Raw genomic sequence first — 13,450 nt, forward strand, 5'->3', positions numbered from 1 at the left:
ATGATATGTATTTTTCTTATTAAAATGTCATGCCTGTTTTTGTGGAGAAGGCCAATGGATTTTATTGTTGAGCCAAAGCAGTTCAGTCATATTTAATGAAAATTTGAGAGATGATCTCTGTTTTATTTGTAACGATTGCCAAAATAAGATTAATAAAAAACTGCATAAGAATAGGTGTAATCATGCATTTCTTCAAGTTTGCAAAGTCAAAACTTCAACTTTATTATTATTATTATTATTATTATTATTATTATTATTACTTTACAATGGTAGCAAAGCCTCTTCAAATGTTCCATATATGACCTAAGGTTAATCTTTTCAAGTATCACTGAGTTAAGAGTTTATGCAAAATCTCATTCACTTTTGAAGCTTCTAAAAATTATGAAAGTTCAGGGATTAAAATTAGTTATTTCTGATTTAGATAACATATTGCAAATTTTATTTTCAGTTGTGATTTTTAAAAAGTTCCTCTGCAATTACTTTTTCTTTTAATTACATGTTTTTCCCCCTAATGTTTTCACATTATTATTAGGTCACATTAAAGGCTTTTGGTCAGTTATATGTAACAATGATCTGAATACATTTTAATATTTCCATAAGTAAGAAAATGAAAATAAAATTAGCCTCACTACTAGCTTTTCCTGAATACAGAATGGCAGTTATCTTTCTATGTAAAGTTAGCATATCATAGATGCAACAATCTGGAGACAGTGGCAGTTGGAAAATTTCATATTATCCCTCTTATCATTTGTATGTGTAACTACATTTCATGTTATTTGTGTACTTATATTCACCTTGTGTTTTTAGTGCTTGTTAAAATGTTTATTCCATTTTTCAGATTTCTCCTTTTACCGTTCAGTGGTAGAGACTGAATGGCAGAGACTCCTAAGTCCTGACTTCAACAAAACCAAACGCAAGGAGAGAAGGGCTGTGCTGCCCTGGGATATTTCATAATTAGGATAATAATTTCTACTGTCCTAAAAGGGCACGTGGATATCCCCACCATTACTGTTTTTCCCCCAAGACTAAGGGTTTCCTAGCTCTTTTGTTTGAATGAAATGTTTAGTAAAACATGGTGAAACAATACAGGATGTATTTGGTTCCCAGGGCCTGATACATGAACCCAAACCCTATAGTCCTAATAACTGGAAAACTGGGTTTTAAGAAAACCATCAAGTTAGACATCTAGGTGTTTCTTTCCCCATTTTAGATGGAGATGTAACAGTTAACTTTGAAAATTCAAACGGGCACATGATACCCATCGGAGAGGAATCTACCCGAGAGGAAAATGTAGTAAAATCTGAAGAAGGTAATGGCTGTGTAGCTGAAAAAACACCACCTCTGGAGGAAAAGGCAGAAGATAAGAAAGGTAAAATCAAGAGAAACCCCCTATTCTTTTGTTTCAATACAGCTCAATATTGAGAATCAGGTCTTAGGTTAGGACCAGTTAGAGAGAGAGCAGGTTTGCAAATACAAAGAAGAGAGAAATTATAACTAGTGAAGAGAAATAGGATGATTTTCTTAGGTAGATGCGTCCATTTTATAAGCACATCATTATTTATTTTTTTTATTTAATTAATTAACAATCAATTAAGCATGAATTAACAGTAATAATCAGAAGGGATATTCTCTTCAATCATTAGAGAGCTGGGAATTTTTTTTTTTAATGTTTATTTTTGAAAGAGACAGAGTATGAGTGGGGGAGGGGCAGAGAGAGAGGGAGACATAAAATCTGAAGTAGGATCCAGGCTCTGAGCTGTCAGCACAGAGCCCAATGTAGGGCTCAACCCCCTCAAACCGTGAGATCATGATGTGAGCCAAAGTCAGATGCTTAACCGACTGAACCACCCAGGCGCCCCATATCTGGGAATGTTATCCTTTTCTTGGAAGCTTTTTTTTTTTTTTTAAGTTTATTTATTTTGGGAGAGGGAGCACACAAGTGGAGCAGGGGTAGAGAGAGGGAGAGGGAGGGAGGGAGGGAGAGAGAGAGAGAGAGAGAGAGAGAGAGAGAATCCCAAGCAGGGCCTCTCCACTGTTAGCACAGAGCTGACGTGGGGCTTGATTGCATGAACCATGAGATCATGACCTGAGCTGAAATCAAGAGTCGGATGCTTAACCAACCGAGCCATCCAGACGCCCCCTCAGAAACTTCATGTCAGTATTATGTTTATTATTTATTTATTTTTTTTAGAAAAAATGGTATCAATCTGAATATCTTTTTTACTGGTTAGAACTGACCCCTGTGAGCATGTCAGCATGGTAGGACATCAAAACCAAGATGTTTCAGCATAGCACTGTCTCCATTAGTGGGAGCTTGGCTGGTGGCATCCAGATACTTAATGTTGTAGGTCCTAGTTGAGGTTCTAGACATGTCTGAGAGAGACCCAGGAATAGTTCCCAGAGATGCTAGGGACTGTGGTTACTGTATTAACCACAGAAACCTGCTTTATGATTTGTCTATGCAATTAGAAATTTCCAAACATGCCAGGGGCAATTATGCTATTCTCTGAAGGCTTCTTTAAAGACCTTGGTTTCTAGAGTGAATATGCTATGGTCAGTTAAGATACCAGCAAAATATATGTCTATCAAGGACCCCTCAAGACATTCACAAGTTCCTGGTCATTGGTTCTAGATGATTCCATGCAGCATAGAAATGAATCCTTAGGAGACAGACTGTTTCCTGTTCTATAATGTCTGCCTATGAGTTGAATGGCAAAAACTTGTCAGACCTAGCTTAAGTTCTGTAGGCATTTTGAGAATTCTTAGAAACTGCTGAAAGCAAACTTCTCTTCCTCTGTTCTTGACCCAAATCCTTCAAAGACAAAAGAACAAAAACAAAGAAACAAAAGGGCATTTGACAGATATTGTAACTTAAAATTACTTTCTCTGAAAGTCCATAACCCCTGGTTTGTATTTAATTAGCCTGCAGAAGTTTTAGAAGCCCTATTAACAATCTGTTAGAAATTTATTGTTTTGCTTTATTCAATATTAAGCATAGTATTCAGGGGCTTTCCTTAGTCCTGCTCCATTGAAAGACTCTGGTTAAACTTACAAGTACTGACTATAAGAAATTAATATTTTTAATGATAATATCCCTGGAACATAAAGAGAAAACAGACCTACATAAATTTCAAGGGGATTAATTTGAAAGTATTCATGCAAATAGTGATTTTTTTTTTTTAAGTCCAACTGTCCTGTCTCACCAAACTGTTGAATTTCAAATCCATCTGTGGTTTGTCCCTGATACAGTCTTTTCAACATTCAAGAATCACACCCTTAAAAAAAAGAAAAATCACACCCGTCATTATGGAACAGTCCATCATTAGTGCTTGTCTGGTCCGTGTGGCATGTCAGTCATTGGGCTGGCCTAACTTCAAAGGAAGTGTTTCCCTTATCAACCTAATAAAGTGTTGCTGACAGTTTTATGTTCATTAAGCCAGCAGGCCCTGATGTTCTAAAAAGATGGCAGACCTCATAGTCATAGGTCCATGGATGTTTGAGAGTGTTTTTGCTTTCTTATTCTTTACTTAGAATTAGTACATTCGGTTCCTTTTGGTCAAATAAGGTCCAAGATAGCGTCTTGCTTAGCTAGTCTGTACTGAAAGAGATAGAAATAAATGCTGGACATGCTGCCATATCACTAATAAGGCAGCAAAGCCTCCCCCTCACAGTGTGGATGGTGCACCTGCCAGAGCCGCACTGAAAGAGGGGGGAAGCATTTGGTGTGGAAGCTGCTTCCTGAGAGTAAAAAAGAACGTCACTCATAACTCACGTTACATAGTATTACGTTAAATAGAAAATACCTCATACACCAAGATCGCCATTTATTTCTCTGGAAAGATAGCATTTAATTCCAAACAACAACCCAAGATTTCCTTTTCCTTCTGCTCCTTTCATGGTCTCACTGTCATGCAAATCCACGATCCCATGTCCTTAATTCACCCTTTGGCTGTTCTTAATTCCTTTTTTGGGGGGTAAAATGCTCCCTTTGCTTTCACATGAAACAAATTTATCCAAGAGTGTTATTTGATCCATCGATTAGTTATATTTGCAAAACCATATCATGTGCCTTTACAGTCCCAAATGCTTGTATCCCTTTTTAAGATAATGTGTCCGTACTCTAATAGTTGAAACATGAAGATCAAAGAAAACAAAATAAATGGCAAGTGCCCTTTCCATTACACCATGTGTGGGTTCTGCCCAGGACACTTGGGTGTTCCTGGGTCTCTGATCCTCACCGGAATCTCGAGTTAGTACTTGGGCCTCTGATGCCCAATACTGCTGACTTTTCCCTTAAAACCTTCAGGGCTTTTAGTCTCCCATTATTCTTTCTCAGTAAGTGCCTTGAAATATGTAAGAAAAACTGATCTGTATTGTGTTAAAGATACATTGGTGTTAAATGTAAGAAATCTGAAAATTATGTGATACTATATCCATTGAGGTATTAGAGAGCACTTTCAATGAAGTAACATGTGATTGACATGCATCTGTTTCACAAACAAGAATGAAGGTCTACCATAGGTAAGACTTTGCTGGGACCAGAAAAAGAATGGTGAGTCAGAATTGCCCTTTGACTTCAAGCAGATTGTGGCCTCCGGGAGACCAGCATCAAAACACCTGAGTACAGGGAGCCAAAGAGTTTGCAGTGAGAACCACATTTGGTTCTTAGAAGCAGATATTTCCAAACTGAGGCCTGAAGGAGACAAGGAGGTAGTCATGTGAAGGAGAGGAATAGGAGCAAAGGTGACTTCTAGGTAAGGTGAGGGCCACATGCTGTTCTCAGGTTTGCTCTAAGTGCCGACCTGAACGTTCCATGGGGTGGAAGGAGCCACACTTGGAATCATAGTAAATAGCTCTCCTCCAGACCATATTGTTTTGAAGCATAGTATCTGTATCAACCCAGAGTGACTAGGCACCCCATCCTTACCCTCCTCTTGGAAAAGTAATACTCATATACACCATCAGTTTATATCATGCCTTCAGATCACATGGTAATAATCAAAAATACAATAGCTTCCTTCATACCTCCCAGATACAAGTAGAGAGTTTGTTCTCTACTAAGGTGTTGTTGATAACTATCGGCCAGTCACGTTCGTTGAATAGTCCTCGTGTTTAAAGCATTGTGTTTAATGGGATATGACATTTAAAAAATTTATTTATTTATTTTTTTAATTTTTTCTTAACGTTTATTTATTTTTGAGACAGAGAGAGACAGAGCATGAATGGGGGAGGGGCAGAGAGAGAGGGAGACACAGAATCGGAAGCAGGCTCCAGGCTCTGAGCCGTCAGCCCAGGGCCCGACGTGGGGCTCGAACTCACTGACGGCGAGATCGTGACCTGAGCTGAAGTCGGACGCTTAACCGACTGAGCCACCCGGGCGCCCCTAAAAAGTTTTTTTTAATGTTTATTTCTTTTTAAAAGAGAGAGACAGAGAGCGAGTGAGGGAGGGGCAGGGAGAGGGAAACACAGCATCCGAAGCAGGCTCCAGGCTCTGAGCTGTCAGCACAGAGCCCGATGCAGGACTTGAACTCACGAACCGCGAGATCGTGACCTGAGCTGAAGTCAGATGCTTAACCGATTGAGCCGTCCAGGCGTCCCAAGGGATATGACATTTTAGACAAAAGGAATTTTCAGTTCAGTCAGAAGAGCATACAGTTTGCATACAGACATACACCCCACTTAGGGTTCTCCACAGACTAGACATAAATATTGGCCCTCTGGCAAACACGTACAGAGCATTGGCAGAGTCCACAGAGGACAGAGGTGTGGATGGTGCTTGTCCACGAACACGAAGAGCTCACACTCAGCAGGTTCACTTTCAGCCTAGGTGGGATTGTCACTCCCAGCTGTCACAGAGTGACCATTTCCTCCCTCCCAAACCCAGAAACCGCATTCTTTGGGGCACAGCTTTAGAATTTGAAACCTTAAGCAGAAAGAAGTCAGATCTCCGGCGATAGGCCCGTGCAGACAGGCGAAGAGCTGTGAAGGTTTATAGCGTGAGAGAGAATGGAGATGCCCGGTGCTGGAGATGAGTTCATGGGCTCTCACCGTGGAGAGGACTTGATCTCTTTGCGTTATGCAGCTGTCTAATCTTACAAAGAATAATCTCAAGAAGTATGTAAAGAGTAGGCCGTTGCCCCACATCACAAGTCAACATAGATTTATATGTTTTATGTTAAAATGAAGTGATTTGCGTGTACCATCAACTTGTATTGTTCTTGACTCTGACTTTTGTGACTAAGTGGCCTTCTGCTTCAGACCAGGTAGGTTAGGAGAGTCACTGTTGTACATACAACACAAAGACACATATACAAAGTAGCCTCTGGTAAATACTGAGTAAGTAGCTCAGACCATAAATAAAAGAAAAGTTCAGTGGCAGGAGGGGACTGTGGTAGGTTTCATGGCTGGGAGAAGATAAAATAAAAGCTTTATTGATTAACTACTATAACTCGAATCATTCTTTTTTTTTAACTTTTTAAAAAATAATTCATGTATTTTTGAAAGAGAGAGTGCAAGCGGGGAGGGGCAGAGAGAGAGGGAGACAAAGGATCCGAAGTAGGCTCCACACTGACAGCAGCGAGCCCAGTGCGGGGCTCGAACTCACGAACTGTGAGATCATGACCTGAGCTGAAGTCAGACGCTCAACCGGCTGAGCCACCCAGGTGCCCCTCTTTTATATATATATATAAATTTTTTTTAATCACTCTTATGGCAGTTATATATGTGGATGGATGGGATGTAGTCCAAAAAATGGGGGGAATTCTCAGTTTTTACTCATGAGAATGAGAAATGAAACAAAAGAGATCATAATAAAATAGGATGCATTCTAATATCAAAGCCCTTTCTTGGTCATTCAATACTGGGAGGCTATATCCAGTAAAGGCTTGGTCTTGTCTTAACACTGTCTTACTTTTTTTTTTTTTAATTGTGTTCCATTTTTAAAGAAACGCTGCTTAGCTCTTTGGACCAGAACTGTATTTTAATTCGTTTTAATTTCAGTCAGCCACTATTAGAAACAATGCAGATGTGAGTACATGAATGAACACCCAGCATCTCCACTTTTGATAATGAGAGACTCAGACTGTTTCTCCTCCAGTTAGGCAAAATCTTGTGAGAGGCTTCTGTTCTTAGGTATGAATTATCGTTTAATGGATTCCAACCTTTGTCTTTTCAAAATTGTCACCTGTATTTACATGTCAAAACAAATTTGATATTTGGGGGGATTCTGTGCCCTCTGTACCTGTAGTTGTGACACTGTTTGAAAAGGTCAGAGGAAGTTTCTGAAAAACGGGAATTGTGTTCCTGGGAGAGCTTGAGAGTATTTTAATAGTAGAAAGTAGTGTATTCTTCAGTGTGTTGTGCTTCCCGGAAAGGATTCTACAGTGTCTCCCTTAGCTTAGAAAATTACTGATGTTTGACCACAATGAGACAGAGCTCATATCCCTTTCTGGTTGAGGGCGTGAGTTCTCCTGAGAGAAGGTCTCTCCTCAGAGGGTATGAAGGTCGTGGAGTCCAGTCATTGCCTCGCTGTCAGCCCCCTGGCGTCACATGCAGTGGGCTAACCAGCCACACCCAGGTGCCCTTCCGTTTTGTTAAGTTTAAATTGAGCCCTCCTGCCCGCATCCTCACCCGGCAGCCTCTGGTGTCACGGCAGGTGTCAGCCCCTGGCAGTGGACATTGGCGCTCCTCCTCAGCACAACTTCATCAGAGTAACTTGGGCCACCTGTTTAATCACAGAAATGGTATATGTACGCAGACAGTGCGCCCCGGTTTGGCTTTCGGCCTTGGTACCTTTGGTCCGTTTTCCCCCCAGCTGTGCGCCCCCCCCCGGTGTAGAACCCACACTGGTTCCCAAGGGCCAAGCAGCCGCGTGTTTGTATCACTGTCGCCATATGTCTTGCTCCTTCCGTTTCTATGGTGTCTGTCTGTATCAGTGTGCTTCTGTTCACTTTCTCATTTATAGAGAACACTGAAAACCACCCTGAAACACCGGCTCCTGCTCCACCTCCTCCAGCTCTTCCTAGGCCTAAACCCAAACCTAAACCCAAAAAAACACCGGGGCCTCCAAAAGGGGCTGCTGCTGGGGTAAGCCCCAAGGGTGACGAAGTGCCTCCTATTAAAAAAATTACCAAGGCTCCTGGTAAGCAGGCCCCCGTCCCTCCACCCAAGCCAGCAAGCCGAAACACGACCCGAGAGGCTGGTGAGTATGCCCCCTGGGGGCTCGAGTCTAGGGTGTTTGGCTCTGGGTGGGGCTGATTGCTTCTAGAAATGACGGACTTTTCGGTGTCTGGTGTCTTAGAATGCGACACCGGTGGATTTAGTTTTGACATACACAGTACACAGGAGGTTCCTTTGTTGCCGTCTCTACCAAAGGAAAGTCAACCAGTTGATTAGTTGACCTCGTTACTTTTTGGGTGAAGAGACCTCTTTCATCCTAACGATCCACTATCTGTGTAAGAACCAGTGCAAGGATTCAGGGCGTCATATGCCTGATGAATGGCCATGATCTGATAACACATTATGTACACATCGCCTGGCCTTCTGCCTATTTCAGTTTATGGGTGGCCTTTTGGCTTGAGTTTTCCTTCCAAATTATCTTAAGTTGCACAGAAGAATACGACACTTACATCTTTGACGTTTCTGCTGGCTCTCAGTATCTTAAGTCTTTCCGCACACACAGTCATTTCTCTACTGACAAATGCCGAAGGATCCTATCCGGTCAGCCCCACGCCACCAGCCTCTACGGTGCAGTCACAGCCATTTCAATGGAGTTGAGAGCCACAGGCTCAGTGTCCACCCTCCACGCTATTTTCCAGACTTCAGTGTATTGTAAGCAACAGCATCCTAGAAGTCCATTTACAAGTCACTAGAGCACACTGCCAGAGGTGGTTTGGGGGACCTACGGTAACTGCTTGTAATGTGTGTCCCACTTTCCGTTCAAATCAGAGACGCTTAATGCAAAGTGGCGCTCCCAGTTTTCCCATGGAGTAGAATAAAGAAACTTCCAGGTCCACCAGCTTTAAAAAGGACAGTCATCAAAGTATACACGCTAAATGCGTTTTCCCATTAACACATGCAAAAAATTCTCCTGTGGTAGCAAACCTTATTTTCCTTAAAATCAGCAGCAGCTTTCTTGCCATTGGCTACCAGAATATGCCTTCGTATTGATCTTTTTCCCTCCATCGTTTATACCCATGATGCTCAAATGCGGAGAAGGGCTTAGTTGACAGTATAACGGAACTCCAAATACAAATAGGTATTTCTCTACCTGTGCTCCTCTCTTCAGCCTTTGACCTTGAGTGTCTGAGTGTTTGCTAAAAAGCTCTGAAATGGTATGTCTCAGAACATTGTGCTCACAGTGCCTATGGGCCATTTCCTTAGGCACCAGCTGCCCTTCCCAGGTCAGCGTCCATTCTTGTTGGTATCTCTGTGTTTCCCAGACTGCCTTGCAAACCCTGCAAGCAGTGCTTGAAATGAGGCAGGCAGTGATCCACTTCTTAAAGAAAAGCCCAAATCATCCCATGCTTGGGAATTGCACAGACTTTCCCATTTCTTGTGCCCCATGTGGTAGCAGCTCACGACTGACTCGACTTAGACACTCTCTTACTTCTCTCAGAAGAAAGCTGGTGACTAATGCCAGGGCAGGGGACAGCTTGCATGAGAGATTTTGACTTATTTCCAGATATTTTACTTGAAGGCTTATTTATAGATTCTTGATCTTCTAGGAGAATACTGCAGTCATATTATTATCCATTGTTTTAAAAGAGGTTCCACTGGCCCATAGTGTGAATAACAGCGTTGCTCTTCTCTCAGGCCATCACAGAGAAACAGAAGTTGCATTGAACTATACCAACAAGCCAGTTGTGCAAGGATACTTTCATCAACTGCTGATTAAACTCCTTCAGAATCCAGCTGATACTCCATTTGTAACCCTTTAGAGTTTTCTACATGGCACCTTTGTTTTACTTGAATAATGTTGTTGGCCTTCCAGAAAAGTAACTCCAAATACTACTCTTGATTTGTAGTCAGAGGAGTTAAGTTCTTGTAAAAGCTATCAATTAAGATTCTTCTTCAATTCCTAAGTTAGTATAGACCTCCAGATAACCAGATACTGGCTTAGCACATTCACCTGCTTGGTGAGTGAAATAAGGTCATACCTCTGGTATTTTTTTCTTTCTCATTGTTACATACAGTGTAAACACACAAGTATTTAACTGAGGAGAGATAGCTTTACTTTTTTTAGTCATGGTGTTAATTCAGGGTAACTTCTATAACACAGTTGATTTCAGCAAAGTCTTGTCATTTTAGAAGATACATAAAGAAGTATCTCGAAAAGTGTGACTTGAAGTTCTACTCCAGGCATTGCAAAACCTGTCTTTTCCTTTAAGTGCAGCTAAAGTTACCTTGGCTGTTACAAAAGAAAGAAGTTTCTGTAAAAAAAAAAAAAAAAATATATATATATATATATATAGATAGATAGATAGATACACATATATATCTCTCTCTATGTGTATATATCTATATATATAGAGAGAGAAAGAGGTATCTATCTCTATATTTATATCTATCTATCTATCTATCTATCTATCTATATAATACACATTGATATGTGAAATGGATTCTGTTCGGTTTACCTAAGAAAATTGAACATGTTTAGACATCAAATCCTTAGATCTTTGTTGGGAAAAATACATTTAGAATGGACTTAGATAGTAAAAATATGCTTAATACCTTTGTCTTATTAGGAAGTGAAGATTGTTAGCTTCAAAGAAGTAGTGTTAGCATGCCCAGACTTGGGGTAGTATGAATTCCAGTTGTGTGTATCTAAAATAATAAAGCCCCCAAGGAATAGAGGTTTCTTTTAAGCCTGGATCTTGTCACCAAGTGAAACTCACTTTTTTAAAGTATATCGGAGTTGATGACGTCTTACATCTCATTGTTTATTCCCTTATTTGTTCTTTATCTCTTGACCCTCCCAGCCAACTTCAATAAAGTTATAAGCATAAAGGTAAGTTACAGTCACATCTGTTGTGGATGGGCTCCATCATGCTAACAAGGAGGTATTTTCTAATAGTTCTACGGACAATAGTTTAACCCCTCACGGAAAAGAACACATCACATTACAATGGAAGAAGCAAGTAGGAGAAATTTATAGATAGTAAAGGTCATGAAACAAAAGACTGTGTCTCCCAAAATGATACCCAAAAAAAAGCAGAGTCAAGCTTTGTTTTCCTGCAAATGGTTTGGTTGAAGGCAGTCCCGTCCAAAAGTCAGACTATCCTTCTAATGGCCACAACCATCCTCTGCTGAAGACCTTCTAGTAACAGAAGTGGCAAGGAAGATTGGATTTGTGACAGTGTCACAAGACCTGAGAACGACAGTTCTTTCTCTTCACGTTATTCGAATGCTCCCCATTTAGAAATTTTTTTTGCAAAAAATCATCTTTTCTGCCCTTTGATATTTTGAAGAGGACTTGTTTTTCATATGTGGCCATATGTTTTTACTCTGCCCCATCACCACTGTAGACGGAGGTGTGGGCCAGCCTGGCCAGCTTCTCTCTCTGGAGCCATGGGGATAACTGGTTTGGAGTTGAGTACATTTGTTTCTGGTCCAGAAAGGAGCTAGAGGCACATACTGGGGCTGTTTCTGAACGTGGGCCACTCCATTCCCAAATAGACATCACAGAACATGTATAATTTGTGATGAGTACAAGCTGTCTGTACCCAGACAGCTGTTGTCTGTCTTCTGTACACTGTAATGTTCCTTCTTTGGAGCATACAAGGGCTTATTCAGGTGACCTGTAGGACAAGGAGCGTTTCCCTTTGGCTGGGCCCAGCTAAAAAAAAAACTAGAGGGACTCCTTGGTCTCTTTAGGAGAGGACTCTTGTCCCCTAGGGTTTTGCCTTCAGCATCACTGGCTCCCTCCTAGATTCGAGGAGGGAGGGGGCAGAAAGTAAAACTTATCATTATTAGCCTATTTTCTTGTATTCAACAAATGTTCACATTTTGAGGAGAACATCATGATTTGACAATTGCAACTCGTTCGTTTATTTAAAAGGCTTCTTTGACTTTTAATGCAAAATCTCTCTATTTTAGCTGGTTCCTCTCATTCAAAAAAACCAACTGGGTCCAAAGCATCAGCTTCACCATCGACTTCCTCCACCTCATCTCGTCCTAGAGCTTCAAAGGAGACACTTTCTAGCAAAACAGGGACAGTGGGAATCACAAAGGGCAAGAAAAAAACCGGCAAGCAGCCAACCTCTCGACCGTCCTCAGAGGCAACCACTTCTGGCACGTCCGACCTTAGAGGAGACCCTTCTGAGACGAGGGTGGAGAGTCTCAAACCTGAGCAGACCGTCCCTGGGACCGATGAGCAGACCACAGGCAAACCCGAGTCTGCGGTGCCTCCACCCCCTGTGGCTTCACCCCCTGCTCCCCCCACCCCTCCACGTACTCTCGAGGAGCAGTGCACTGTTGCCCCAGACACGCCTGTGGTCCTGGTCAGCGATGGAGCTGCCCTGCCCGCCCCTGCCTTAGACCCGAGTCAGCTTCTCTGGACCGAAGAGCCAACCAACAGAACCACTGTCCTCTCAGGCACTGGCTTAAGTGTTAGAGAAAATGCAAAATGGTGAGTCGGGGCATAAACCCCATGTTCTGTCTGTATCCCGTTAAGTTGAGTACTGAAGATCACTGAACCACTCTCTTGGAGATGAACGTGGAACCGACTTGGTGACTGTTAGGTAAACACACGTTTTTCATAGCCCTGGCCCAGGAGTGTCATAGGCAACTGAGAAAATGACAACTGTCCTCATGACAGGTACCACTTCAGATCTTTGGCTTTTAAGTATATTTAGAGCCTGCTTCATCCCTGCTCAGCAGCCCCTTTTCTTTTCCTTGGACAGTTCCCTTTGCTTTCCTAAAAGCGGTTACTTTAAGTCTTGACTACTTGTGTCCAGATTGCTCACCCATTCCTGCCCACGAGTCATTTAGCCTTCTCTTCCTCTAAGAAAATAAAGACCATCAGGTAAGAACGCTCTCAGATTCCATCTCCTTTTCCTCTAGCCTCAGAGGGGCTCCCTCTCTTGCTTCCTCAATTCACCACCCAACTCACATGTTAACCTCCCCTCTGACACATTTCAGTGCTCATCCAGACAGAATCGTTGTTGCAGCTACTCTCCTCTGGCAGCCTTTTTTTCCTACCCATGGGCCAGGACTAAACTGTATATCTGTTTGCCAGTATATCCCCAGCAACCAGTGCAGAATCTGGTATGCCACAGACATGACGTCATCCAGTTGCCCAAGCCAGAAACCTGGGATTCATCCTAAGGGTCCTCATTCTTCTTCGTTCCCTGCATCTAATCCCTCACAAAGTCCTATACATTTTCTACTTAAAGACAAAAAAACACATTAGCTCTCCTGTCTCTCGGGTATGAAGGGAGGGCTGTCTGGG

The 13,450-nt window shown here is 41.9% G+C and overlaps 1 protein-coding gene across 9 annotated transcripts in view; it reads left to right on the forward strand.

Annotated features, from left to right (window-relative positions):
- PHACTR2 (phosphatase and actin regulator 2) overlaps window positions 1-13,450 on the forward strand; it is a 274,251-nt gene that overhangs the window by 207,380 nt on the left and 53,421 nt on the right. For 5 of the 9 annotated variants that reach the window (XM_045499878.1, XM_045499879.1, XM_045499882.1 and 2 more), the window contains exons 4-6: window positions 1,211-1,369; window positions 7,964-8,200; window positions 12,097-12,628. In XM_045499878.1, the coding sequence (XP_045355834.1) occupies window positions 1,211-1,369; window positions 7,964-8,200; window positions 12,097-12,628 (928 nt within the window). The remainder of the gene's footprint in view (window positions 1-1,210; window positions 1,370-7,963; window positions 8,201-12,096; window positions 12,629-13,450) is intronic. The other 4 variants (XM_045499883.1, XM_045499884.1, XM_045499885.1 and 1 more) reach the window with 1 other exon arrangement.

The sequence above is a fragment of the Leopardus geoffroyi genome, chromosome B2 (genome assembly GCF_018350155.1).
Source record: "Leopardus geoffroyi isolate Oge1 chromosome B2, O.geoffroyi_Oge1_pat1.0, whole genome shotgun sequence".
NCBI classification, from domain to species: Eukaryota; Metazoa; Chordata; class Mammalia; order Carnivora; family Felidae; genus Leopardus; species Leopardus geoffroyi.